Source organism: Herpailurus yagouaroundi, unplaced genomic scaffold (assembly GCF_014898765.1).
Source record: "Herpailurus yagouaroundi ecotype Mexico unplaced genomic scaffold, PumYag 77, whole genome shotgun sequence".
NCBI lineage: Eukaryota > Metazoa > Chordata > Mammalia > Carnivora > Felidae > Herpailurus > Herpailurus yagouaroundi.
This window is the reverse complement of record NW_024412388.1, coordinates 7,585,999-7,612,265: the sequence shown is the minus strand read 5'-3', so window position 1 is coordinate 7,612,265 and position 26,267 is coordinate 7,585,999. Positions and strand designations below refer to the sequence as shown.

General features: G+C 46.3%; 1 protein-coding gene across 3 annotated transcripts in view; it reads right to left on the bottom strand.

Moving 5' to 3' along the window:
* PEX14 (peroxisomal biogenesis factor 14) overlaps window positions 1-26,267 on the bottom strand; it is a 143,959-nt gene that overhangs the window by 81,888 nt on the left and 35,804 nt on the right. For 2 of the 3 annotated variants that reach the window (XM_040461042.1, XM_040461055.1), the window contains exons 1-2: window positions 6,356-6,538; window positions 5,570-5,654 (exon numbers count right to left, since the gene is read on the bottom strand). In XM_040461042.1, the coding sequence (XP_040316976.1) occupies window positions 5,570-5,654; window positions 6,356-6,523 (253 nt within the window). In that variant the 5' untranslated portion in view covers window positions 6,524-6,538. Of the gene's footprint in view, window positions 1-5,569; window positions 5,655-6,355; window positions 6,539-26,267 lie in introns of those variants that run through there. The other variant, XM_040461052.1, reaches the window with a different exon arrangement.

Here is a 26,267-nt window from a genome sequence, read left to right as displayed (position 1 = left end):
TTTCACTCCGGGGGCGGGGAGGCTTGCCCTGCCAGGGTGACCCGCTTGCCCAGGCCTAGGGGACACAGGAATGCCAGTGTTGAAACCAGGACAGTCTTGGGCAGACTGGAGCCTGCGGTCACCCTTCTTACCAGCCACTGTCCTGTCCTTTTCTTTCCCTCGTCACCAGTGAGAGAGAACCTAGATCACGTATTCAGTTCAAGCTCATGACCGAGCAGAACTCCTCAGGTAGGTTATTTTGTTTCTTCCAGTCATCTGAGACTAACAGAGAGGTAAGGCAATACGAAAAATCACCCAACCCTGGTCTTTGCCCAGAAGGGGAGCATCTTTTTAAAATGTCCACATCGGGGGGCGCCTGAGGGGCGCAGTCGGTTAAGCGTCCGACTTCAGCCAGGTCACGATCTCGCGGTCCGGGAGTTCGAGCCCCGCATCAGGCTCTGGGCTGATGGCTCAGAGCCTGGAGCCTGTTTCCAACTCTGTGTCTCCCTCTCTCTCTGCCCCTCCCCCGTTCATGCTCTGTCTCTCTCTGTCCCAAAAATAAATAAATAAATGTTGAAAAAAAAATTAAAAAAAATAAAAAATAAAAAAAAAAAAATAAAATGTCCACATCGGGGGCACCCGTCCAGCTCAGTTGGTGGAACGTGTGACCCTTAATCTCAGGGTTGTGGGTTCGAGCCCCACACTGGGGGTAGAGATTACTTTAAAAAATTAAATAAAACATTCTTTAAAAAAATAAATAAAATGAAACATCCAGGATAGAGAAGGCACAATTACTCCAGTAAATACAGGAATGAATCTAAATCTCGATGCCACGATCCACGTGTCATTAACAAAGAATCAGGAGGGCCAGACAGCCCCTCACAGAGCCCATACCATTCCTGCCAGCTCAGCCACAGGAGTCTCTGAGGGTGAAGGAACGGGCCACCACCGTCAAGCATGGGGTGGGAGCTGGCGAGATCTTCGTCTCCCTTCCCCGCCCCCCTCTAAGGTCTCTGATGGACCCAAGCTCTAGAAAGAGCAGCGTTATAAAAATACTTCTGGCCTCACTAAGACACGTTAAAGAATTAATTATAAAGTAAAGCTGAAGGAGAAAATTAATTTTAGAAACACATGAGGTTACAATTTTTTTTTTTTTTCCTGGAGATGGGGGAGGAAACATAGTTATTTTCGTTTTCATCCTGGGGGCACAAGCTGGGAGCTGTCCAGTCGATAACCTGGCCATCAGAACAAGGTTTGTAATTAAAAGGTCAGTGACCTGGAAAGCCAGGGCCCCACTCCCAGAGCTTCTCAGTAATGACGGAGCTATTAAATTAAGACTGTTATGAAATCAATGCTAAAAAAGCTTTCATGGTAACGAGATTCCATTCAAGGACATGCAAACTACCTCATGAAATGGACGTAAATGATAAAAAAGAAAAGTAATAAAAGAGAGTTAAATTGAAGTCTGTGTAAGAATTTACTCCCCCTTAAAATACTCCAGCGAGAGCAGCCCTTCACCTCTACCCCGCCACCAAGGTTGAGACCATCAGGTTTCTTCCTCAAGTTCATTTCCAGCAAGGAGGCAGCTCTGCTACCAGGGGTTCCGCTTCCAGGAACAGAAGAGAGATAAGATCTTGTTTCACCTTTTAGAATGAGAAAGGATGGTGGTGTCTCTTGTCTGCTCAGTTCTCCTCACCCCTGGACTATTTACTAGATGAACGAGAGCACAGCCCTTTCCTGACACACTTGAGAAAGGCACCATGAGCACAAGTCTCAGCCAACACAGCCCAGGCCCCGTCAGGCGGGATTACACAGAAACGTGTATGACGTTTGTCGTTTTTCCAGAAGCCTGCTTTGCAACATGGATATGAGAGTAAGCTAACAGACAACGCTGTCTTCCCCCCATGTCACCTGCCCCGCACCCCCGACGGACAGGCATCACTTATACCCACCTTCCACTCAGCCTGCCAACGTGTTTGGAAGCAGCCTGCCTCCTACATTTTGTGGTTGGATAGGGTGTCAAGTCAACATAAGCCTATTGACAACGCTGTCCAAGCCTCTAACTTTCTGGACCGATTCTATTGCTGTTTTTAAGCTACTCTAACCTCCTGGACCGCAGCCCACTTAAAGCCCAGACATGACGCCTGCCCGGTGAGAACGGCTTCTGTAGGCGGTTCCAGTGCTAGGAGGGCTTAAACCCCCACACACAGCCCAGTGATCCCCATGTTCGGCTGACTACGCGGTCGATGTGCCATCTGCAGAATCAAGTGGTTGGAAGGAAAACAAAAACATTTATTCTAATACTCTGAAGGTGAACAGCTGCTTTTCTCTTTCATCCAAAAAATTCCCGATAAAAGAAAGAAATGTTGTAAATTACACAAAATGGCAGTACAAACTTCAAAGAAAATGATAAATGATTCCAATAACTTCATGTTTCTCATTAATGACTCCACATTCAGACTTTAAAGCATCCAGAAGAGACCTCACGATACAAAAACAAAAAAGCCACAAACACAGAAGACATTCGCAAACCAACTCTCTTGCATGCCTATCCCATTCCCTCCCCACCTAGCCCGCCCCTGCCCCTCCCTGGCCCCCCAAATCAGAGAGCACAGCATTTAACCTGTCAGTATCAGAGGCAGGCTTCAGCCCTGCTTCGGGCTGTGGTTTCCCATTAAAACAGACTCAGCTGATGTGCCTAAAGTAACCCTCATTCTCCACTGAACTGACATGCACTATAGGGACCTCAATTTCTATATTAAATATTAAATAATATTAAAAGAAAAACAAAATTGGATTTGCCTTTTCAGGAAAGAGATGTTTATTAAAAAAAAGAAAGTCAAGATTATAATTCAAGGCAGAGCTCCACTGCAATTCCCCGAAGTGACATTTGCTAGGAAAAGCCAAGACTACAGTAGCTGCAAGCTCGCCCAAAGCCAGCGCTCCAAACCCCACCCCCGCCCCCCCAGCGACGACGAGTCCTAGCGACAACGACGACGACGATGACGAGTCCTACCGGGGGTAGCTGCGGGGAGGATGCCAGAACCTCGGTCCCTCCCCTCAGGACACCCTCCCCACCCCCACAGACCACCCAGCCAACTCTCTTTCCTTCCCAAGTACAGTTAGGGACAGGGGAGCCGCTCGCTCCTTTGCAAAAGGCCCTCCTCCCTCTCCCCAGCAGAGACGGCGCCAAGCTCTGCTGACCGTGTATACCTGACCCAAGGAACAGCCGGAAATTTAAAAAGTGAAGTGCAAATCCACGAAGGGGCTCTTCTTCCCCAGGCGCCAATCAAACCTTGGAATCCTCTGCCCAGAAAAGGTCCTGCCAGAACTTACCCTGTTGGGATTCAACTCGGAAACAGATAATTCCTGACCGAAGCAGCATTTTAGGGGATGATGGAGACGGGTGATTGCGTCCAGTGATTCTGGACTGAGGCTCAGGGTAAATTCCCGTGGCTCTCTTTGGAGGAATAAGGGTAGGAGGCCCCTCTGCCGGTTCCTGCTACCCTAATGTTCTAAAATGTCTCACCGACCCAGGGGTCGAGGAGGAACGGTGCCCCTTCCACAGTGACAAACACTCACCTCCCTCAGGCCTCCGCTCACGCCACCCTCTCAGAGAGGCGTGCTCTGGTCGCCCTGTCTAAAGGCGCAGCCCGTTCCCACCCCAGCACCGGGGCTCCTGACCCCACGCACCCGGCCTTCTTTTTCTCTGTGGCACTTGCCACCCGATATACTACGTGTCTCCTTTTTCCGTCTGTTGTCCGCCTTTGGCCGTTAGAATGTAAGCTAAGCGAGGGCAGGGATGCCATCCTGCCCCTTCTCTGCTGAGTCCCCGGGGCCCAGAACAGGGCACAGCACAGGGTAAAACACTCTTGGATGGATTAATCAACTGGGTTTGTTTCGCGTTTTTTTAAAGGAGCAACAAATAATAATTGCACAAAACACTTTCCTCTCTACAGTAATTATTAGCCAACCAACTCAAAAGAAGTATTATTTGGTCCAGAGTTTCTCCCTCTCTCTTTTTTTCTCTCCCTCTCCCAGTCAGGGATTTATTAAAATTAAACAGATTAGATGGAGCTCCTGATACTAAAACTGCTCAGCAAAGCCTGCGGTGGGGAAGTGCCGAGCAAACACCAGAGACATTTGTCTCTAAATTGCTCTAAATACCTTCTGCAAATGAAATTCTAACCCAGCTGCGTTTGAGAGAAAATGAGGAATAACTGGTCATTGTCAGTGGAAGAGAAGATCAGGCAGTTATAATATTGCACAATATACTGGGGCAAAGGATCTCTCGGCAACCATAGATTTTGTCTCAGGTTACCCCGGGTAATCAGCACAGCTTTTAGGCTCAGCTTTCCTGAGCTTCCATGCTTTGATGAGGGAGCTGAAATCCCCAAGCTTTTATGATTAATTACTCCCCATAGGTACACATATTTCAAGGAAAAACTCTTTTATGGCATGATGGCTGCGGAGTGGAGAGGCCAGCCAACGCACTCCAAATTTTAATAACCGCCTGCTGATGGGGGGCGAGCACAGTGCCGCCAGCACATGCACAGCGCCCCTCACCAACTCAGTCAAGGGGCCGCCCCCGAGGCTGCTGTTGAACAGATGCCTGTCAATGGAGAGCTTCAGGCTCCTTCTGCCCAACCCCAAGGGCCCATGTCCGGGACGCGATCCTGCAAGCATCTCTTTGGTGGGATACAGACCAAGGAAACACCACCAAGCCACTCCGTCTCTATTCCAGCCACAGATGACTTAAAGCCCACAACCTACAATTTTGAGGCTAACATTCCAGCTCCTAGAGGAAAAAGAGTTTGGTTGGGGGATGGGGTCGGGGTCAGGGTGGGGAGACACCTCACCTCTCCCCCTGCTCATGGTATATAAGGGCATTTATACAACTTTCCAGCTTTCTAGAAAATTAAATGTTCAAAGAATGAAAAGCCAGATTTCTTTTTTGTTGTTGTTCATTTTGGGGTTTGTTTTGTATTTTACAAAAACAGAAAATTATCCTAAATTGCAACAGAGCCAGAAGAGATTCTTTCTGCTTTGGACAATATTGAATTTGTCAAGACCCATTTAATCCCCGCTTACAGAAATACCATAAAACCAGTAATTTACCACTTCAATCTGTAAATCAGACTGACCCCAGGCTCGACCTTAACCTGACCTTGTTTAGCCATCTCATTTCCCTCGCCCTTCAATTTCTTTCTCCCTGGTTCTTTACTGAGGCAGCTGACCTCCTAACCTGAGGCCAGGCAGTGTGTAGCCAGGGTCGTATCATCAGAAGAACAGACCAGAAAACAGAAGTCCTCCACAGTCCTATCCAGTGGGCCTCTCCTTGTTGCCTGTGCCAGGCTGTCCTGGGCTACGTTGATGGCCTTCCTTACATGTGGTGCTCGATCATCCAGGTGGCATCACCTCTCTGCTCCACCGTGGGGAAAGAAGCCTGCATTCCCTCTGGGGGGCTCCCCTTCACCCCCACACCAGTGGGAGGGCTACAGGAGGTCCTCTCGGCAACACCGTGGATTCCACCTGCCCCGTCCCCAGCCCCTTTCTGCAGGCCATACGACATGGCCATGGGAAGCTGTACCTTTCTTCTTGAGGAATGCTCTCCTGGTCGCAAGCGGGCTCTGACGGACTCGGGAATTCTGTAGAAACTTCACTGCTGTGGCAATCTGGTTGGGGAGATAAAACAGAGAAGAAAAGTAAACTTCCATGGTCTGAATTTCAAGATTCAAAATCCTACCAGTTTATCCCCACGCCCACAGAAATAAACACACCGCTGTGGTCAAATTTATAACCAGTTATTTCTCACATTGAAAATCTACCTAAATAGGGGCGCCTGACTGGCTCAGTCGGTGGAAAATCCAACTCTTGATCTCAGGGTTATGAGTTCGAGCCCCACGTTGGGAGGTGAAGACTACTGAAAAATAAAATCTTTAGAAAAATAAAATAAAATAAATATAAATAAAATATACCTAAATAAAAGACTACGTTGGTTCCCACTGGCTTCCTGTATCTGATTCTCTCAACATAACTGTTAAGACCTGCAGAAATGCTTTCTTTTTCTCCTTGTTCAAGCTGATTCTTCACACTCCTGGGCAGGGCAGGTAGCCTTCTCCTGGCCACACGCATCCATGTCCCTATGCTTGTGCTCGTGCTATGCCCTTTTTCTAGAAGGCGGCCCTTTCCCATCTCTACCTGTCTAAACATTGCATGCATGCACACACACACACACACACACACACACACACACACACACACACCAGCACAGCCCTTTTATAGCCTGTGCTAACTCCTCGAAGCCTTCCCTAAATAAGCAAGCCATCTCTGATCTCCCCATTCTCTTAAATTCTTTAATGCTTGTAGTGTGTACCGTATAATTGAAGACATAATTATACTGTCTTCTAATGTTCAGGCTGCCTCCCCAACTACACTGCAACCATCTGAAGAGAAGAGACCATGCTGTCTCCACAGAGCCTGGCAAAGTGCTGAGCGCAGACCGGCTGGGAAGGATTATATAAGAGACACCGCGCACAGCCATCCACGCTGGTCCCGCTTATGCAACGGAGCTCAATTCTGAAGAGACTTCAAAGGACAAAGTTTGGGGTTTCATGGCTAAAAGCTGACAGATTGACAGATTATCTCCCTACGTCTGGTGATGATATTATTTAATGAAATCTTCATATCTTCAAATAAGCCAAGGAGGGGGTGGAAGGCAGCGTGCTGAAGGCATTAACCTTCACATCACTCAGCACACACAAAGTGTGTATTTCCACGCTGCTTGTGTGCTCTCTGTCCCGGGCACTAGTGCAACGGGTGGGAAATGCCAACCTGCCCCAGAGAGGGAAGGGGCTGTTTTCAATGACTGGCATTACTTATCTCATCAAAACCAAATGGGTACTAACATCTCATGTTACAGGTAAAGTCATCAGACCCTAGAGTTCCCTCCTAAGTTGCCGAAGGAAAAAATTTCTAAGGGACCAAACATAAGGAACTTTTCTAAGATCCTGCAGACTAAGGACAGCAGCTATGCAGCGACTGTGGCTACAAATGGAATACAACTTACAGTCTCCTCATGTTTTATATGAATTTAATCTTGCGACCAGACACACTTCTCTGATAACAAAAGATGACGATAAATTAGAAAGAAAAACAGAAAGCCAGGCAACTCCCTTATATATTTTCCCTTGTAGTCCCTCTACTGGAGGCCTGCTGGAGACAGTCTCTGTAAAGGATGAACTCAAGTGTCCCAGGCCTTCGGATCCGGGCCCAGCAGCGGTAAGACACAACAGCATTCCCGGAGCGTGGCTGTCATCCATCCAGCCCTGCAAACCTATTAAACCCCGTCTTGAGCTGCAGTGGTAACCAAACAGCTCCGGACTGGACGCAAATCATGCTCCAGATTCTAGAGCCCAAAACTCCATACACGCCCCCTCGGTCCCTCGACCACATCTCCTCGGTTCGCACCAAACTTTAAGAAAAAAAAATGTGACCAACATCTACAAAATGATACAGTTTAATGAAGACACGGGAGAAGGGAAGAGAGAAGAGGAAGACAGAAGAGGGACTGGGGAGAAGGAAGGAGTGGCCATGGGACAAGAGGAGAAAGCAGAGGAGCTGACCCACCAGGGTGGGCAGAAGAAAGGGGAAGGGGAGAAGCCGGAGGGGGGATGGGGAGGGAGGAAGGAGAGAGACAAGAGGAAGAGAGCCCCATGTCCAGGAAGGGGTGGACAGCTACACAGTCACAGGCCCCCCAGGGTCGATGCCCATCGGCACAGCTCTGATGGCTCGGGGGTGACCGCCCTTCACCTGGAAAAAAATACACCTGCCACACACACGACAATTACGACACTGGTATCACGCGGCGGTCTCTGCACGCGGCGGTGTGTGCACCAGGTGTCAGAGGGAACGTGGATGAGCAGGTCTTGAGCAGCAGATATTGACAACACCGCTCCTCTCATTTACCCACAGAAGCGCCGACCTTTCCTTCATCCTTCCAAAATTTTCCATGATGGAGAAAGAAAACAGAATCCCACCACTAAAATGCACAGGTTTCACCTTGCTTTTTTAATATAGTCCTTGGTATATGCATTTCTGGTCAGAGAGCAAAGTTCTGATGGGTTTAATGGTGCACTCAATGCAGTGCTTGGCGCATTCCATCAATTTTTTTTTAAAAATTGCATCTCTTATTTCTTTAAATACATTAATCAGCCTAGTGTAGGCAAAACGGATCCATCGGACAATGCAATAAACATGAATTATCATCTATCCAACACGCATAATGGCTTAAAAATACATAATAGCAGGTGTAGTTTAAATGATTAGTTATTACACCTGTGGTGGGTCTGATTCAATTGGGAAAAATCATCTTTAATAGGTTAAAAGGTTTAGATCACCATGCTTTCCTTAAAGTGGCTGTAGAGAGGGAATGATGGAGTGCTCTGTCATTAGTAATTCATTTAAGAAAAACGTGGGGGATATAGCAAAGAACAGCATAAACGAGCGAATCCAATTTAAACATCAGGTAAAGTAGAAAACACCTTTTAAAAAAGCAAGATAAATGAATTCGGGAGGGAGATGAAATTGACGTATTTATTTTAACGGGAATTTGACAAAGTCCCGGCACACTTCAAACTTGCAAAAATATGAACAATTTCTTTTAAAGTTTCCATTCACTAATTTCAAGCCATATAAAATCATGCTGCCAAACACCTACATAAAGTATATTTGGGACTTGTTTATGTTCCTCTTGATCTCTGTCTGAAGATGCAGGCGACAGGCAAATCACATATTTAACAGCATCGATATCACTACGCCAGATGCAAAAATATAAAGCATCCAAACTAATAGCCTCAACATAATGTGCTGAATAAGAAAGATACCCAGATAGGCAGCTCCAGGTAAGTGTGAACATATGAAAACCTCTCTCCTCCTTCCACTAATTATTTCTTCAGCTACTCTCTACTCTCCCCTGCACCCACCGCACGAGGAACTGGAGCTACAATACGGGGGAAAGGCCTGTCCAACACGGAATTTTACATGCCCGAGAGCCATCCACAGATGGTAAAAGGTTTCCCCAAATCTGTACCCATAATGCAAAGATTTTAGCACACTAAACAACTGCTGGGCACACTGGGTTTTGCAGCTTTCATTCACCTATTGTTGGACACTTTGCATTAACTTCATGAAGCAATTCAACTGGCTCTTCCTCTACAGAGGGTCGACACACACAGCATGCTTTTGTTGGTCGAAATGATGGGGTGCCTGCAGCCTGTCCTGTATTATCGTTTGATTTTCTAATTAGGAGATGAATGTGACTATTCATGGGTTATATTTGTGCCCAACTAAATTACATAAATTCAGGCCAAATCTTCCGCCTCAATGTCAAAGATGTAAAACGGAGACAGGAACTTTATTGCACATGTTGTGGGAGTGCAGCAAGCCAGGGAAAATTCTGGTGCACAGCACCTGATGCCGTTGTTGGAAGCCACTTGCCGTTGAGTCCATGAGAAACATGGAATCGTTTCTCCTTTCTCCTCCTCTTGCGCTGAGAGTTCTTAATGAGCGCACCTCGAATTGCCACTAGCTGGTATCATAAAAATACGGGTGACGAACTCAGAGGAAAACAGAAGCGAAGTTTCTCGCCACCCCTATTCCTGTGACCTCACCTTCCACCTCCCTCCCCCAAAAAGCAAAATAAAACCACCCTGTCACCGTCAACTCCCGAGTGTTAGGGAAATTTGATCATTTTCACGGGCCTGTCACTGAAAGCCAGAGGTAAAGCCATGATGCAAGCAAGGGGAGTAACCTCCCCTCTGCAATGGCTGCCCCGGAGGGCCTGCTGCAACCCAGGGGGAAGAGGGGCCTTTGGACCCCGGATGACCGGCCAATTGCGAGAGACCCTTGTTTGAGAGCCCAGGATTTGTACTTGTATAAATCAATGCACTACAGCATACTCAGGGGTGATCTACGATGAACTATGTGCTGTTAAATGCATTGTGCAAGATAAGTAATCCCTGGTGAGCAGACTCGAGGTTCCGACAGTCTTCGCTGAAGAGATGCGTCCTGTGTGCTTCCCGCTCTCCTACAAAAGACCCGCACGCTGTAATCTTCAGAAGGCACACTTTCTTTTCCGCACGAGGGGGACAGGAGAACAGAGCTTGCCTGCTAGCGACCCCGGGGTGTGAGGAAGCCTTAGCACTTTGCACCTGACACGTAAACCTGATGCATTGTCTCCAGTGACACTTATTTGGAATGCCACCAATTCCAGCACTCCTGTGTGCTCCGTACACATCTATCTCCTAAAACGTGAGCATTCATTAGCCATTTTAAAATATTAAAAATAGTCAAAAATTAATGACGCTAACAACCAAAGCCAAGTCCTTTTTAACCCAGAGAGATCACAGCCAGAGGGCAAAAGGAATGACCGAGGTGCGGGCCCGAAGGCCCACCCCAACGCTGCAGTGTGGCACGTGCGTGCCTCAGAAGATTCCATCGCCTGTGAGAGGTTCCTACGCTGGTACTCTAAAGCAGATAGATACCCAGAATCCTGTTAACAAGCGTCAGACCAAAGCCAACTCGAGTTTTAACAAGGACCGACTTTAAACGCCGGGCAGTGTGGAGAACGAGAGCACCCTCTTCAAACAGAAATGCTGCATTTTAGTAAGAAATCAGTACTCTGTCAGGAGTTCCTTGACAAATATGGTCATCGGTGGCACAGGGAAATAGTTGCAAAGCAGCTGTTAATCAGGGAAACACATCGTAGAACGCTGATGCTAGCACTCGTGAAAAAATGCAACGGGCTAATTATGAAGCTATATATCTCACTAAAGAGGCCGTGTTCCTTGAGATTCCAGGCAAAGCACTCTCAGATCCAGGGTCCTAGGACAACATAATTCTGGCTCTCTGCATCCAGAATCCCCTCTAATCTGCCAGTTCCCAATCCCGGGGCTCTCCATTCTTTTTCAGTCCTCCACACTCTCCCTCTTAGCTAGGGAAGGGGCTGAGAAGGGTGACCACCCTGGAAGCGGGGGTATCACGGGCCACATTCCAAGACGCCGTGCGTGCGAACACACCCACAAGGTGTCAGATCCTGAACCAGAACGAAAGAGAATCTACGAGCACGCACAAGAAATGTCAGAACCCTCATTCTAAGCGTGGCAGGAGGGCAAACGTGTGTGAGCTGCAAGCGAGGGGAGCCGTGCCCCCCCCACCCACCCCCACGCGCACCCCTAACCCCAGTCGCCAAAATGAAAAAGGAGGAATAAAAAGGAGAAGCGGGCAACAAAAAAGAGAGACTGTTGTGTCCGAAATCCCAAAGGGAGGAAGGAGGGGGGACCGGCAGAAAGGAAGCTGCTCTGAAGAGTGTTGAGGTGCCACGCAGGGAAGCCGAGGGGGCTCGCAGGCAGGTGAGGGGAAAGTTAATATGCACAGGAAGGCTCGGTCAGCCAAAATTCAATACGATCCCCGTGCAAGGACAAGGAGGGATACGGCTCCCCGAAACCAGCCGGGTGGGGGTGGGGGGAGGGGCGCCGCCACCGAACGCTCTCCGCTCTCCGCTCTCCGAGCAAAACCACTGGAATGGCAAGAGGGGAATAACCTTGAGGTGGACACGCCGCTCAGGCAGCCCAAGCGCGGAGCCAAAGTGCCCCCTAGCCGGAGCCGGCGGCCGCGCAGGCCAAGGGCGGCCGCTCCGCTGACTCGCACAGCCCCGGTGAAGTGTTTTCACTCAGGGAAAATGAAATGTTTTGCAAGATGAAACAGAATGAAAATTGAGGTTTTAGGTAATTACTAGTTGGCATTTACATATCACGGGCTGGTTCAACACCTATTCATTTTCCTCTTTTATTTTCAATTTTTTAAAATTGCTCATTAAAAATGAACAGATGACAGTGACAGGAATTTTTTTTTCACTCTTTCTCCTTCTCTGAGGGTTACAAAATCAAGAGGCACATTTAGCCCCGTTTATCTACAGTTAACACACACACACACACACACACACACACACACACACACAGAGGTACATTTCATTTGCATCAAGGGGGGAACGGAGAGGGGAAAGTCAACAAAAGCCAGGAAGTTCAAAAATACAGACGGCGAGTTGTATTGTACTTGAGCCAGCCTCCTGCACCTGGGTCAGGAGCGTGCTAGCAAGTGCCCTAGCACTCAAGGAGTTAAAGGAAAGAGCCTCTCTTCCAACTTGGAATTTCCTGGTTTTTGTCACTGTGTCCTTCCCATTGTTGATTTGGGTTACAACTCTATACTAATTAAGCCTGTGGGCCCTTATTTCCTTTGTTTTACTTTCCTCTGTCCTTTTGTTTTTCACATTAAAGAAATAAAATATCTCTGGTAGAAGTGCACAGGAGTTGACATGATAGAATGTAGTATTTTTAAGGTCTACTGTGTAAATATGCATTTAGGGAATTCCAAAGCACGCATTATTGACCCTAGCCTCTCTTAAAACACATTGATATATGTAGTAAAAGCCTTTATGAAAAGTGGCAACGCCGTGTGCACAAAAACTACCTTTCAAAGTGAAATACCTCTATGTTTAAATTGTTTTCTTCTTGGCCCGAGTTAAAAATATTGCATGAACTGCTTGTCAGAATGTCATTGTTTTCTTATTTGATTAAACTAGTTCTTCCAGAAATGTGTGTGGAAATCAAAAAGCATCTTCAGCCAACAAGCACTATTTCATGTCAAGTGACGGTGGCTTTAGGGGCGTAAAGGGTGACTCTGGAGAGCGCAGTGGGCGCCAGCCTCCAGCCGCCGGGAGCTGGTGCAGTTGGGCAGCAAAGCCTGAAAAGCAGAGGAGCTGCTGTCGCTGAGCCTCACTGTCACCGCATCGCAGAAAGGGCTGCGCTGCACACACACTTGCCGGAGAGGAAATGAAAACCCTTGCTTCGGGGTTGAGAAGATCAAAGTTCCTTTTTAGGAAAGGTTGAGAAGGAAAAGGATTTTCTCCTTCAGGGAGAAAGAAAAGCAAATTTAAATGCCTTGTCCCCATGCATCCCCACCTGAATTTAGATAGCAGCCCCTCTAATTTTTGATGCAACCAACAAAGCAGTTACCCAAAGAGGGGAGGAAAAAAGGATGACATTTGCCTTTTCCTTGGCTTTGAAATCCAACTGGCAGCAAATTGTTTGAAGTCCTGCCTAGAGAAGAAACTGTAATAGCCTCCATACTGAAAAGAAGAGGAAAATGCCATTATACACGGATCACGGTAGCAGTGACCTCAGCAGAGAAGGCGAACGAGCCGGCTGCAAGTCAGAGGTCCGGCCTGCGTGCCAGGAACAGATTTAAAAAGGTTTACGTGCCAGAGATGTGTGGCAAGAGTTGGGTGCTCAGTCTCAAGAGATACCAAGAAAAGGCAAGGAGTTCAATTTCTTAACACGATGTCTTTCAACAGCTCCCTGACTGCTCCTTCTGCCAGTTTCCCTTGGTTTTTATATTTTCGATCTTCCTCCAATTTCCCTGTGCTGTTAAAGAGGAAGCAGAGAGCACCCGGGCTTCGTGTTGTAAAATTAATGAAGGTGTCAAGCTGTTGAGTTGAATCACTCCAAAGGAATGTAATGACTCAGTGTCCAAGATGCTCCCTAGGAGAACTCTGAGCTCACTCAGTGACGGTGGCTGGTGACTCCAGCACTAAAAATATGTAGCATTCAGTCTCCAGGACCTTCTTGATGATACCATGGCTTCTACTTCCCGGTTCCTTTCTCTCCAGCATAGGCTGAATGTTACGCTTTCTGAAGGTTACTTCTCTTAAACTCCAGTACTTTTCAGATGCTCGGCAGATGAAACGGTGCTTTGGTTCCCACCTCTTCTGAAGTCAGGGCCAGATGAAGGAGATCAGGAAAGCCCTCTCTGGTCATGCACCACTGAGATGTGCAATGATTAGGAAGGGGACGGAGGTTATGTCACAGACAGACAGTTTCAAGCATTAAGTCATCACTGGGGGGGGTTAGACACTGAACAGATGACCACCAAGTGGCATAGGACAGGATCCCTTCAGGATGGTTTAGCTTGCTCAGAGGGCAAGGAGATGGGCTCTTGGATTCTATGGAAGATAAGCTCTGGACCAAGAAATTCTGCCTACAATCACCCCCCATACAGTACAAAACTAAAACCTGTGAATGAATGAGTGAATGAATAAATAAATTAAAATAAAATAAAATAAAACCTGTGAGGTGACACTAAATGACATTCCTAACATACATCCTACAAAAAAACGAGAGAGAGACTGAATGGTAAAAAACAGATTTAGGGCACCTGGGTGGGTCAATTAAGTAAGCATCCAACTCTTGATTTTGGCTCAGGTCATGAACTCACGGTTCATGAGATCAAGCCCCACATTGGGCTCTACACTGACAGCACAGAGCCTACCTGGGATTCTCTCTCTCTCTCTCTCTCTCTCTCTCTCTCTCTGCCCTTCCCACATGTGCATGCATGCTCTTTCTCTCAAAATAAATAAAAAATAAACTTAAAAAAATAGATTTGAATACAAAAGAAATAGTCATAGCCTAGAAATAGTTTGAATGATAAGATAGCAAGGAAGAAATTTAAAATGACAAGTGTCATTACTTACAATAGCCAAGATATGGGAACAATCTAAGTGCCCAATGGATAAATGGATAAAGAAATTATTATGTATTCTCTCTCCCCCGACTCACACAGAGGAGTATTATTCAGCCATTAAAAAAAGAATGAACTCTTGCCGTTCGTGACAACATGGATGAACATCAGGGGTATTCTAGGTGCAGTAAGTCAGACAGAGAAAGACAAACACCATATGATTTCTCTTATATGTGGCATTAAAAAAAACAAAACTCATAGATACAGAGAACAGATTGGTGGTTGCCAGAGACAGGAATGGAGGGGTGGAAGAAATGGGTGAAGGGGGTAAATTTTCATTTTAAGAAAAGAATCTGTATAGCAGAGGTAGGACAGAACTTCATTGAAGGGCGTGGGGGCAAAATGACATGAGTAAGTTAGGAAGCAAGAGGAGACTGTAGACAGAGGACTAAAGGAACCACACATAAGCTCTGGTCTGTAGATGATAAAGTTGTTTCCCTGGGGAGCACAGGTCAATGATCCTGATACCGCTATCCACACGTACTAGGATTGAGCAAATAAGCAGAAGATGGACGTTGCGGAAAAGAAGAGATAAAATTGTTTCCATAAATGGAAGCCCCTGTGTGGTGCTGTGCCACAGACAAAAGGGAAAACAAGGTCTAGGTCTCTCCATATTGTGACATTCTGCTTTAGTCTTTGCTTTTGTACTTGATCTTGCCTCTCTGCATTTAGTATTTCCTCCTTAATCTACTGAATTAATTTGTACTCCTCCAAAAAAAGGAAAGAAAAGAAAAGAAAAGAAAAGAAAAGAAAAGAAAAGGAAAGAAAAGGAAAGAAAAGGAAAGAAAAGGAAAGAAAAGAAAAGAAAAGAAAAGAAAAGAAAAGAAAAGAAAAGAAAAGAAAAGAAAAGAAAAGAAAAGAAAAAAGAAATTTTCAGCTAGGAGGCCCGCCTTGACCCCATTCTAGCTAACATGCAATTGCCTTGGCCTTGAGGCTGGATGTTGCTTAACCGGATGGTATGTTCTTTAAAATATTTTGCATACAAAAAGTAAATAAGTAAATATAAAATGACAAATGTGCATGGCCTTTAAATCACCCATTTAGATCCAGTGAAGAGCAGAAAAAAGTAAACAGTTAATATCCGCACTAACAGAAGACCACCGAGTCCTAGTTTCTGCTATTATTTAAATTCATCCATGGCCTAAGGGGAAAAAAATAAAAGTATGAGATCCAAAAGTATGATTCATAATACTGGCAGACTCAAAAATCTTCAAATTTACAGTAAGATGATAGGGATTAGAAACAGTTTCTACTCAAATAGTGAAATGAAGTCCGCTCCTCCCAGAGGAAAATCACCCTCTTCACCAAACACACAAGCCCAAGAACATGGACAGGGACAGACTGTCTACAAAGACAGCATCCACGGAAACAACTCTGGCAATAAGTGGGGTGGCAGGCACCAGAGGTACCTGACATCCCTATGTAATAATAACCCTGGTGGCCAGGTTCTGTTTTCTAAGAAAGGAGTATCTGACATAGGCCATGCCTCTGTCACTGACTTTAGAAGGAACTTCGCCACCCCAAGAGCAGGGAACAGAGCACCCCAAGTCCAGGGATGCCTCTCACATAGATGGGGATCTTCTAGGGGCACCGAAATAACAGCTGTGGAACACACCCCGTCTGTACCCCCAGCACCAAGGCAGAAAGTCAGGAGAGAGAGTGACTCAATCGCTACCACTGCACTTGCCTTCTCTGATGGGCCCCGACTTAGAAACTTTTAGCTTAGAAACATTTAGGAAATGTCCACAGGACGCAGGAAGGATCAAATGGTAAGCACCATGGCTTTGAACCATTCTGTGATCTTTCACTAAACACCATGAGCATTCCTATTATTAACAACCACCGCTCCCAATGAAAAACCACACTTCTAAAAAAAAAAAAAAAAAAAAAGAAGATTCGAGAGAGGCCTACCAGACACCAGAGCCACCCCTGGCCACGAGGCCCTCATTTCAGATCTCCCACCTCTGATGGGCAGATCAAAAGGAGGGTCTTCATGTCCCGCATGGGACGTTCTCACCAACATTGGTCATCGAAAATGGACACATAATTTACTTACAATTAACACGAGATTTCACCAATTTTCACCATCAAGCAAATCACTTCTATTGAGCACCCTCCTCCTCCTCTAAATCAATAGTAACTCGTTTCTAATTTCTCCCAGCTCTGTCTGGGAAACGGAGAGAAGTTTGCTTTCTGTTCTCTGAAGGATCAGGAACTACCGCCTTGCTTTGCAACCCTCTGGATTCCCCGCACCCCCGCTCAGAGGGCAAAATATTCTGAAATCACAAAACTGCCTACATTTCCTCAGTCTGGCAAAAGCTTCCGGAGACCTTGCTCGTCGGTTTCTGCTCATTGTCCTTTCTCTCTCTCTTCCTGCCTGTTTAAACACACGGACACAGAGTTATTAACTTTTACAGGAAAACCAAATAAAATAACGTCGAAGCAAAACTGCGGTGATGTCAGGGCTGAAGCGAGCGCCATTCATCTGTGGGAATCTGATTAGCGCTCGAGTGGCAGAGCTACCTGGAAAAGTGCTCACAATCAAATAAAAAAATGATACCCAAACATTAACCTGATGGCTAAAAACTCCACATTTAAGCAGTTAAAGTAATAAAGGAGCTTTTATTGAGTATTTTTTATATTTCATTATGCCCCAAATTGACGAGGACTCCCGGATACATTTTCTAGACTTTTGGTTCCTCAAATCAAATGCTCTCTTGGACTTTTTTTTTTTTTTTTTTAACTAAAAGGAAACAGCATTTCTTGTAAATTTGAATGAAAGGATTGAAGCTTCTCTTGCAATATCGATATCAGCCTTGAGTGCAAACATAGCCAAACAGTGCAACAAACAGAAGCCTTTTTGGTTTATGTACTTTAATTCTGAACCTGCCCAGAGCCAGCGGAGAATTTTTCTCCAGAACTTTACCTTACACAAACCCTGTATTTTCTCTTTCACCCACATTTTGCTCAAAATTGGTAGGGAACGGGGATGGGGCACTTTGGTGGCTCAGTCGGTTAAGCGTCTGACTCTTGATCTCAGGGTGGTGAGCTCAAGCCCGGTGTTGGGCTCCACATGCATGGAGCCTACTTAAAAAAACAAACAAACAAAAAATTGGTCAGGAATGAAACTTGGTGGAACGATGGGACAGAAAGCAGTGTGGGTCTCAAGACAGTTGCACACTAAGTCCAACCCTCACACTGGTGTGTCCCGAGACCCAGCCTCTCACGCCCCTGCTCCATGCCACAGATTCATTCATTTCTGCAAAACAACAGCTTACCCAGATGACCTTCAGGACCCTCTAGTTATGCTACCCCATGATTTCTAAGTTGACTCCCAGAGGCAGCCTGTGATACCTCGACCAGGGATATGGGCTCGGAGGATAAGACCCAACCTTTCCAGAGCTCAGCTCTCCAATCTCACCCAATTCAAAAAAAAAAAAAAAAAAAAAAAAAGGAGAAAACCAACAGAGGAAAGGAAGGAGAGAAAGAAAGGGAGAAAAAAAAAAAAAAAACCACTGCTGCCAAAAAAGAAATGACAGATTTAACGTATCTTGCACATAGCAAAGCTTTACTCTCACTACTTACTTGCGACTTATTTTGTATACGAGCTTAGTTATCGGATATCCAAATTACAGAAGATTAAAACTGCAAATGAGAAAGGAAAAACAAGCCAACTAACAGATACTTACGGAACAAAGACCAGAGAGCAAAAGTAAGCCAAGCGACAAATGTCAAGAAAGAAACATCTATGAAAAGGCAAACAAAAAACTCAAAAAGCTTGTTCGTTTGGGGTTGTTTGGCATAGGTGGAGTCATTTAGAATAAGGGCAAATATACAACATATCTATATTTCAACAGTTTTTGAAAAAAGAACTCCACTGACAACACAATATAAACATTTACGTCTACAATGCCGGTACTGAGTCATGAAGACTAATACTCTGCCTAATAAAGTAAGAAACTATATAACCCATTTCATGCAATTCCCAGCCCGAAGTTTCAAAGTGTTTTGTTTTGTTTTGTTTTGTTTTGTTTTGTTTTCATACAGGCCTCGATGGCCATCTAACTGTGCCTATCCAAAATGACTCATTTGAGGAGGGTGCCAGAGACAGTGATGCTCCTGAACTGAACACGAACAGTTTTTATTCAAGTTAGATTAAGAAGCAGGAAGCCGAAGATTAAATAATGAATAGTTACTGAGCATTCACCGGGTACGCACAGCACACCAGGCACTTAGAAAACCAAGTAAAGCAAAGATGCTGCTTTTGCTGTTCCAGTCCAGGACAAGGAAAGAAGTCAAAAGGGACCTTAGGCCATCCGGTCCCGCATATCACCTAAGACTCCCCCCCTCTTCAACAACCTCGACAAATGATGGGTGGGCTTCCACCTGAATGCTTACGATGAACAAGAGAACTCATTCTCAACAGCCTGTCAATTCATTTTCAGGAGTCCTTCTTTAAACGGAGTTGAAATCTACTTTCCTGAACCTCCTATGCACTGGCCCCAGTTCTCTGCAGGAGAACGATATTAACTGATCCAGTTTTCGACACAATGCTGGGTGAGGAATTAGGATAGGCCTCTGTCACTTGGCTATCTTTTCTATAAAAGCATTTCCCTTACTCTGCTTATTAACTAAATGTGAACACCGGTTTCACTGTGTAACAGCTTCATGAATTCTGCTCTTAAGCTTGGTAAGAGCAGCTTTGCCCTTTGTGGGAGGGCCAAGGCTACACCTGTAATGTCAGAATGCATTAGCAATAATAAAGGCCACAGTAATGCAAGAGACGACTTCATACACACGTCATTCCCGAATGGCTAAATTCAATCAAATATGGCAGCGCTTCCTACAATGCTCTGATCACTGGGGCCAGCGCGTGTGACGTGGGCCCACTTACTGGAAGCTGCTGGAAGCAGAAAGTGAGCGCTCTGCTTTGAGGCTGTAACGGATGGGTTTTTTACCAGCCCTAAGTGGTTTGGCCTCCTTCTTTCCCAGGAATTACCTAGAAATTCATTCGACGTCTAAAGACTACAAATGTGAAAAACCTCAGAAGGCTAAAAGGACATGAAGAGAAGAGCGAAAAAGCGTAGTGTTCTGTCACCCTCGCCCTACAGACAGAGGATTCTTACGGGGAGGAAAGTAATCTCCGAAGAGGGGGATCACCAAAGAAGCACGGCCAAAGTTCACCTGGTCTTAATTCTAACTCAGTCACCAACTTCTTTAGTAACTTCCCAAGAGGTGCCCACCTTTCCTGTTTCTACTTCCTCATCTGTAAAATGGAACTAAGACTGCTGAGAGACGGGCCAAAGGGTCACGTGGAAGAATTAGTTAGCATTTATGCCACACTTTTGATCTTCAAAGTAAGGTTATTAGACTATAAAGTAGAGTAGATGTGGTTTGAAAAATCTTTTAAAAACCGAAAATAAAGCAGGCAAGCAAATTCAGAGAAGCAAAACAGGCTGACATCACCTCCCAGCAGCCAGATGCCTCTACCTCCACAGGCACCCACTTTCTGCCCTAATCTGCATCTGCATGTGGAGACAAAGGTACAAGAACGTTTTATTAGGAAAAAATGGGAGGGGGTGGAAGGAAGGGAGAAAGGAGAAAGAGGAGGTTTGAGGAGGAGAGGCACTGAAAAGAACGTCGAAGGGAGGACACAAGGAGACAAGGAAGCGGGCGCCGGCCGCCCGGCGGAGAAGAAAGAGGGAACAGTGAGAAATAAAGAGCAGGCAGATCCCGTCCCCTAAAAGAACAGCAAGAATGGGAAGGGAAGAAAAAAGAGAAAAACAGAGACACAGAAAAGCAAACATCAAGGGAACAAATGTAAAAAAGCGTGTCCTGTGTTCAAAGAAAGCAAGAAGGCCGAAAGTAAAAGTTAAAAGTTTTACAACAAAAAAACAAACAAACGAAAACAAAAATAAAAAAAGAGGAGGACAAAGAGCAGAGGATAGAGAAGGAGAACATAAAGCTTTCGGGAGTCTGTCTGGAAACCAGAAAGCCGGAGGAGAGATCATTAGCAAGTCCACAGTGCGTCTACAGCAATACCGCGCAGGTCAATTCATTTAACGCTGCCCTGTACATTTACAGAAAAGTACCTCTGATATAATAAAGGCTCATAAACACGCAGAAATTGGGTTAGACCCGTTTCGAATTCCTGCCAAACAATGGTTCAGAAAAATGAAGCTCTATTTTAATTAGCTGGATTCGCGAGTGATTTGATAACAGCAGATGCTGTCTGGATGCTTTCAGCTTGATGGGCTCCACATATATGAACTTAAGAGTGGTTCTGATGCAATTAGGTGTTTCTCTCTGCTCCAGCATGCCAGGCCCAAGGACCCGAGCCTACGTGTGGCCCCTGCATGTTTCTGTATTAATCTACATGGCAATATTTTAAACCGAAGATGAGAAAAGTGACCCCATAAGAGAAGTAGAAAAGTCGTCTTTAAAAGTCACTGGCAGGTAGAAGAGGACACTCTCACAACGAATTTGTCTCTCCACCGGGGAAAGAAAAGTTGGGAAGCTGAGAAAAAGCCACACAGGGCAGCAGCACCTGTAACAGAAACATTTACTGCCAAAGCTGGAACACAACAGACCTTTTCCTTCCAATTTTGCGATTCCAGTCCAGCGTTACGGCAAAGGATTAGCTGCCTAATGCACAGCCCGACCTGGGACTAAGTGGCCTTCAAAATGTTCTTTGTAACCAGGCAGTGGTGTTCAGGAGCGCAGCCCTGCAAGTCCAAGTATTTTCACCAGGTGCTTTCAAGCTGGGCACCTTACTGCCCCCTCTCCCTTTTAAGCACTCTCTCTCTCCCAAAGAGCCTTCTACTCGCTTTTCCCAAAGCACCCACTGCCCTCTGCTAGGGCCACTTAGAGCACCACCGCCCACAGGCACAGAGCTGCTAAAGGACCCGCACAAAGCAAGAGCAGCTTCCAGCATCGGGACTCGCCTAATAGGAGGACCCGATCTGCTCATTACCCGCCAGTTTGTCACGGCTGGGCTGAGTAGGGGACGATTATGAAAAGGGGGGTGTTGGGAGGAAGCTCTCCCATACTAGGTCGTGTGCTACTCGTCCTGAAATTCTGAATCAGGCTTTCAAAATCGTTCAGCGTCCCCCCCACCCCACCCCCTCTGGCTCCCATCGGATGACGTGAAGTAGAGAGGGTGGAAAAGAGACACAAGAGTTCTGGCTGACTCGTCTGGACAGAGCGGGCGATGCCTGAACCCCGCCACTACCACCACGAGCACACAGGGAGAAACACACACCCCTCACTCTCCCTCTCCAAGAGGACAAAACGGACATAATGACCTTCACACCATCTCCCCTTCGCCGGCGCTAACAAGCCGAGCACTGTAAATCAAGGATGAAATCCCTGTGCCAGGAAAGCAAAGGAGGAGCATTTCTTCCGTAAGAGCCCAAAGATGCTGCCTGCTTCTGAATCAGCACTTCAGGGCAAGTGTTCGGAAGGCAGGAAGCTTAATGCCAGCGAGTGAAGGAAAAATAGGTATTTATTATATGTAGTAGGGCCTTCTTCAAAAGTTATTTATTTCACAAAACCACTCTGCTAAATAGAGGTTTCAATCTAATTGGAATTGCAATCTGCATATTGTAAATGCAGCAAATGACAGCCTCCGAGACTTTTGTTCTATGCCAGTTTATGGGTTCACTAGTACAAGACTTCCCAGTGTACACGCATAAGCGAATGGAAGAAGGGAGTTCAGAGGGTTATCCTTTAACATATGTGTTTATTTTTGTGTATTTATTTATTTATAATATGTTTTTCAGTCCCTTGCAAACCCCAAAGGAGAGGGAGAGGGTCTGCACTGTGAAATGGGATGATGTTTGCAAGACCCCTAAGAAGACGACAGAGCCGGGAAGGAGGAAGGAGGCTCACAGGGACATCCGTGTGTTTGGCCACACAGGTCTCTGGTGAGACCCCAATCACCATCAGCTTCTCTTCCCTTCTTGGGGGGGGGGGGGGAGGTGAGGAAGGGACCCCTACTCATCTTAATTTCCCCCTCCTATCCACATCCCGAATTAGCCATGTTAATTAACAGAGATGCAAATAGTCACGGCCCAAAATAAAGGTTTTTAACAAGAAGTAAAAAGAGACCCTACAAATCCAACAGAAAAATAAAAAAGAAGAGGGAGAGAAAGAAACAACCGACCCAAAGCTAAAGGTCAACCTACAAATAATTAAGGAAATGAGAAAGCAAAAGGACAGGTCAGGACTTCCCACAGGGGTCTGAAATTTTCTGTTTGTATCTCTGGCTTCACATCAAAAAGTGAGTTATGGCAGAGAGGACAATGTTCTGGGGAAGAGAAGAAGGCACAAAGATTCTAGAGTCCCACACAGGCCCGGGACTTCTCTCCCTACATCGCATTCAAGATAACTTTCTGTTCCCTTTCCCCCTCACTCATTTCAAGAAATAGATTATTTAATTGTTTTCAAACACGGCATTCCTAGAGCCCAAAGATACCCCTTGCTTCCTTAAAAACTAAGCATCTTCTAGTTGACAGTTTTTGCCCTCCATACTCTGACAATACCAGCCTGTCGGAGGGTGTAAACTTCTGTCAAAAAAATAATAACAGTAATAAATAAAAATCAGACCTTCAGCTTCCCACACACACAAAAAAAAAGATAGAATAAATATGAATTTGAAGGGGAATTCTGCCAAAACCTGAACCTCCCAAATCTGGTTCAGCCACATTCTTGCCCACAGCCTGTACTTCTCGGTGCCTCCCTACATTTTTCAAAATGCAGCTGCACAGACCTCTTAAAATTCAGATTTCTAGCACCTATAATTACAGGGCGCTCGAGCCAGGCTCCTTTAATTAATGAACCTGACTCCTCTCTCTTCAAAGGAAATCTGCATAAGGGATATATCACAGGGGTGAACTGACCCCCAATCAGCACTATCTGCTCACTGTGCCTGATGGCAACCAGCACTCTGCACCTCCAACAGGAGAGTGAGGTTGTCCCCACCCCCCCCAACCGAACCCTCCCCCCCTACACACCCCAATCTGGCACAAGCCTATTATGCGGTTAAGGCCATAAAACATTTCTTGGAACTTAAGGGAAGAGAAGCAAGCTTTCCTGGGTGTGACCAGCAAAACCCAAAGAGAATTAGATTCCCCCTGGTCCGAGCGCTCCCCGATTTCACTTTCTTCCCTCTGCCAGGATAAAGTGGGGAGTGGAGGCAGGAAAGACAGCCACTGTTCAAGGGGCAACAAAGCCAACAGAGGGAGCAGGCCGGGGCTCCGACAAACTCTGGAAAAGAAATAAACACAACAGACCTGGGATTGACATTTCATCCCAAACCCGAAACGGAACTGGCAAGGAAGGCCGTGCCTCTTTAAAGCAAAACAGGTGGAGAAGGGGTCATGACGCGAAGATACCGTTCACAAGGTCTGGAGAAGGATCGGGGCACGTCCCAAAGATGACAAACTGACCTCAAGATCTGTTACCCGGAGGGTCCTCACCCATTCCTGATCCTACTTGCTTCTAAACCAATACTTGATTGCCAGTTTTGAAAGAACTGGTTTTCCTTCTGGCTGTCTGGGCAGCACAGCCTAATACTGTTTGTATCTGCTGCCCATGCCAGGACAGCCTATAGCCGCTCCTGCAAGTGCTCATAAGCTGGCTTGTAACCGTGTTCTCCGGGGAGCAGGCTGCCTTTGGCTGCGACAGAAACTGGAAATGGCTGCAAACAAAGCCACAGCTGCCAGACCAGACAAGGCCTAGGTCAAATCAAGACGACCCGAGGTGAAGTTTCAGGTAGGAGATCTGAGATCCAGTAAGAGACTCCAAAGGGTCTGGCAATGATGAAAACAGGTTTTGCCCAGTTACTCCCATCTGACAACCATTTCACAAGGGTCCCTCGGGCCCACAGCAAACCCTGTAGACCAAATTTGCGTCACTGGCCAAGTAAACACACCTCTTCTACAGGTAGGAGAAAAGTTCTCAGACTATGTACCCAGTAACACATTTTCTGCAGTATTCCCAGTTTCTCGTGTGATTCAGGCCAGAAAGCGAGGCTGGGGAACTACCAGAGAATAGCACTGGGCTAACGAATGAACACTTGAGGCGCACTCTCCCGGCTTCTTAGTTCTTCCTAGGGCACTCGACAGCACAGATGCCAAAAACTGAATTCAGTCATTCCGTATTCTGCCGGGAAAGGGGGCTTTAACTATCCAGTGAGTTTCTGCTGGTTGTGAATATGATTTTAGAAGACGGGGGAACAAGGAGTAACATCAGTCTCTCCAAGAGTTGAACCCTCAAAGCAAAGTGAGGCATGATCAATGACCAACCACTGAGTCAAACGCCACCGTACCGGTCTTGTTTCTGACCTGCCGCCTCTATGCCCAATGACCAGAGGCCAACACCCTATACCATCTCTGCTCTCCCATTAGATCTGTCTCCAAACCCATCAGTACACTGCGACCTGGACCCAATGACCAGGGGGCTACGGGGGAGTTCCAGGCTGAGGGTGTCACCGATGATGATAAGGAACAACCACTTCCATATTCCCAGACACAGGCAGCCAGAGCTGGGTGAAGGATTTTTTCTAATTTGGCTTGGTTTTCCAACCAAGACATTCTCAGAGTTCGTTGGTTTTTGAAGCGGAAGCATTTGATTTTCTAACAAACAAACAATTAGATGCACGGGACCAGCGAGAACACGGAATTGAGGAGGAAGGGCGGGACAGGCGAAAACGCAGGGCTGGGAGGCAGCTGAGATCAGGCATGTCCAGGGCTTCTGGGCATGGGAGCTCACACCGGCCAGCCAGGCACTCTCTTCCCAGGGTGTCTCTGGGGGAAATCACCCATCGATCCTAGGACACACGCGTTCGAGGACCAATCCTTTACCTCAGAGCAGCCTCTGCCTCAAATTCCTGCTTGCGCTTTAATGTTTAAATTATTAAATGCATTAATGTATTTACATTATTCAAGTCTTATGTGCATTTTTCTGAGATAATTTATGTATAAGAGTTTGAATGTCCATGACTGTTAATGTCTACAACCCTTCCTGTTCATTATTGATTCTGGAAGAAAAAAAAAAAGTCAGAGTTTTAATGCCTTATTTTTAATGTATTAAGAGTCTGAATAAGTGCATTCTCTTTTTTCTTTTGTAATTTCATAATTTAAGTAGTGCATTTATTAAACTGACACAGTATGAATTGTGGTGAAGCCTGGCACGGCTCCACGCCGCCGGAACAGCCAGCTGGAGGAGCGCGCCCGCTCCTCGGAGACCAGGCGGCAGCTCAGCGCGCTTCCCACCTCCGCCAGGCCAGGACCGGGCAGAGGAACGGCGGCAGGCACTCGCCGAATCTGGGCTCTGCCAGGAGAGTTCTCTTCCTCCGTTTTAGAGTTCCTGCCCAAAGCCTCTCTCCTTGTTAAATAAGGGTTTCCCGAGTGCTGCGGAGCTGCCTCTTTTTATTAAGGTGGAAGTTTTCTGCTCGTCGCAAGTCCGCACCTGCCAGACTCCGGCTGATATCCAAACAGAGCTGGCCATCAGCACACAGTTTTCAAGAAGAATAAAGAGGCTGGGGCTCGGCGGAGCAAAAACAAGCAAACGCAACTGCTTTTCAAAGGGGGTCTTCTCCAAATGCAGACAAACGTCTCAAAGACAAGACCTCCAACTTGGGCAGAACTTCT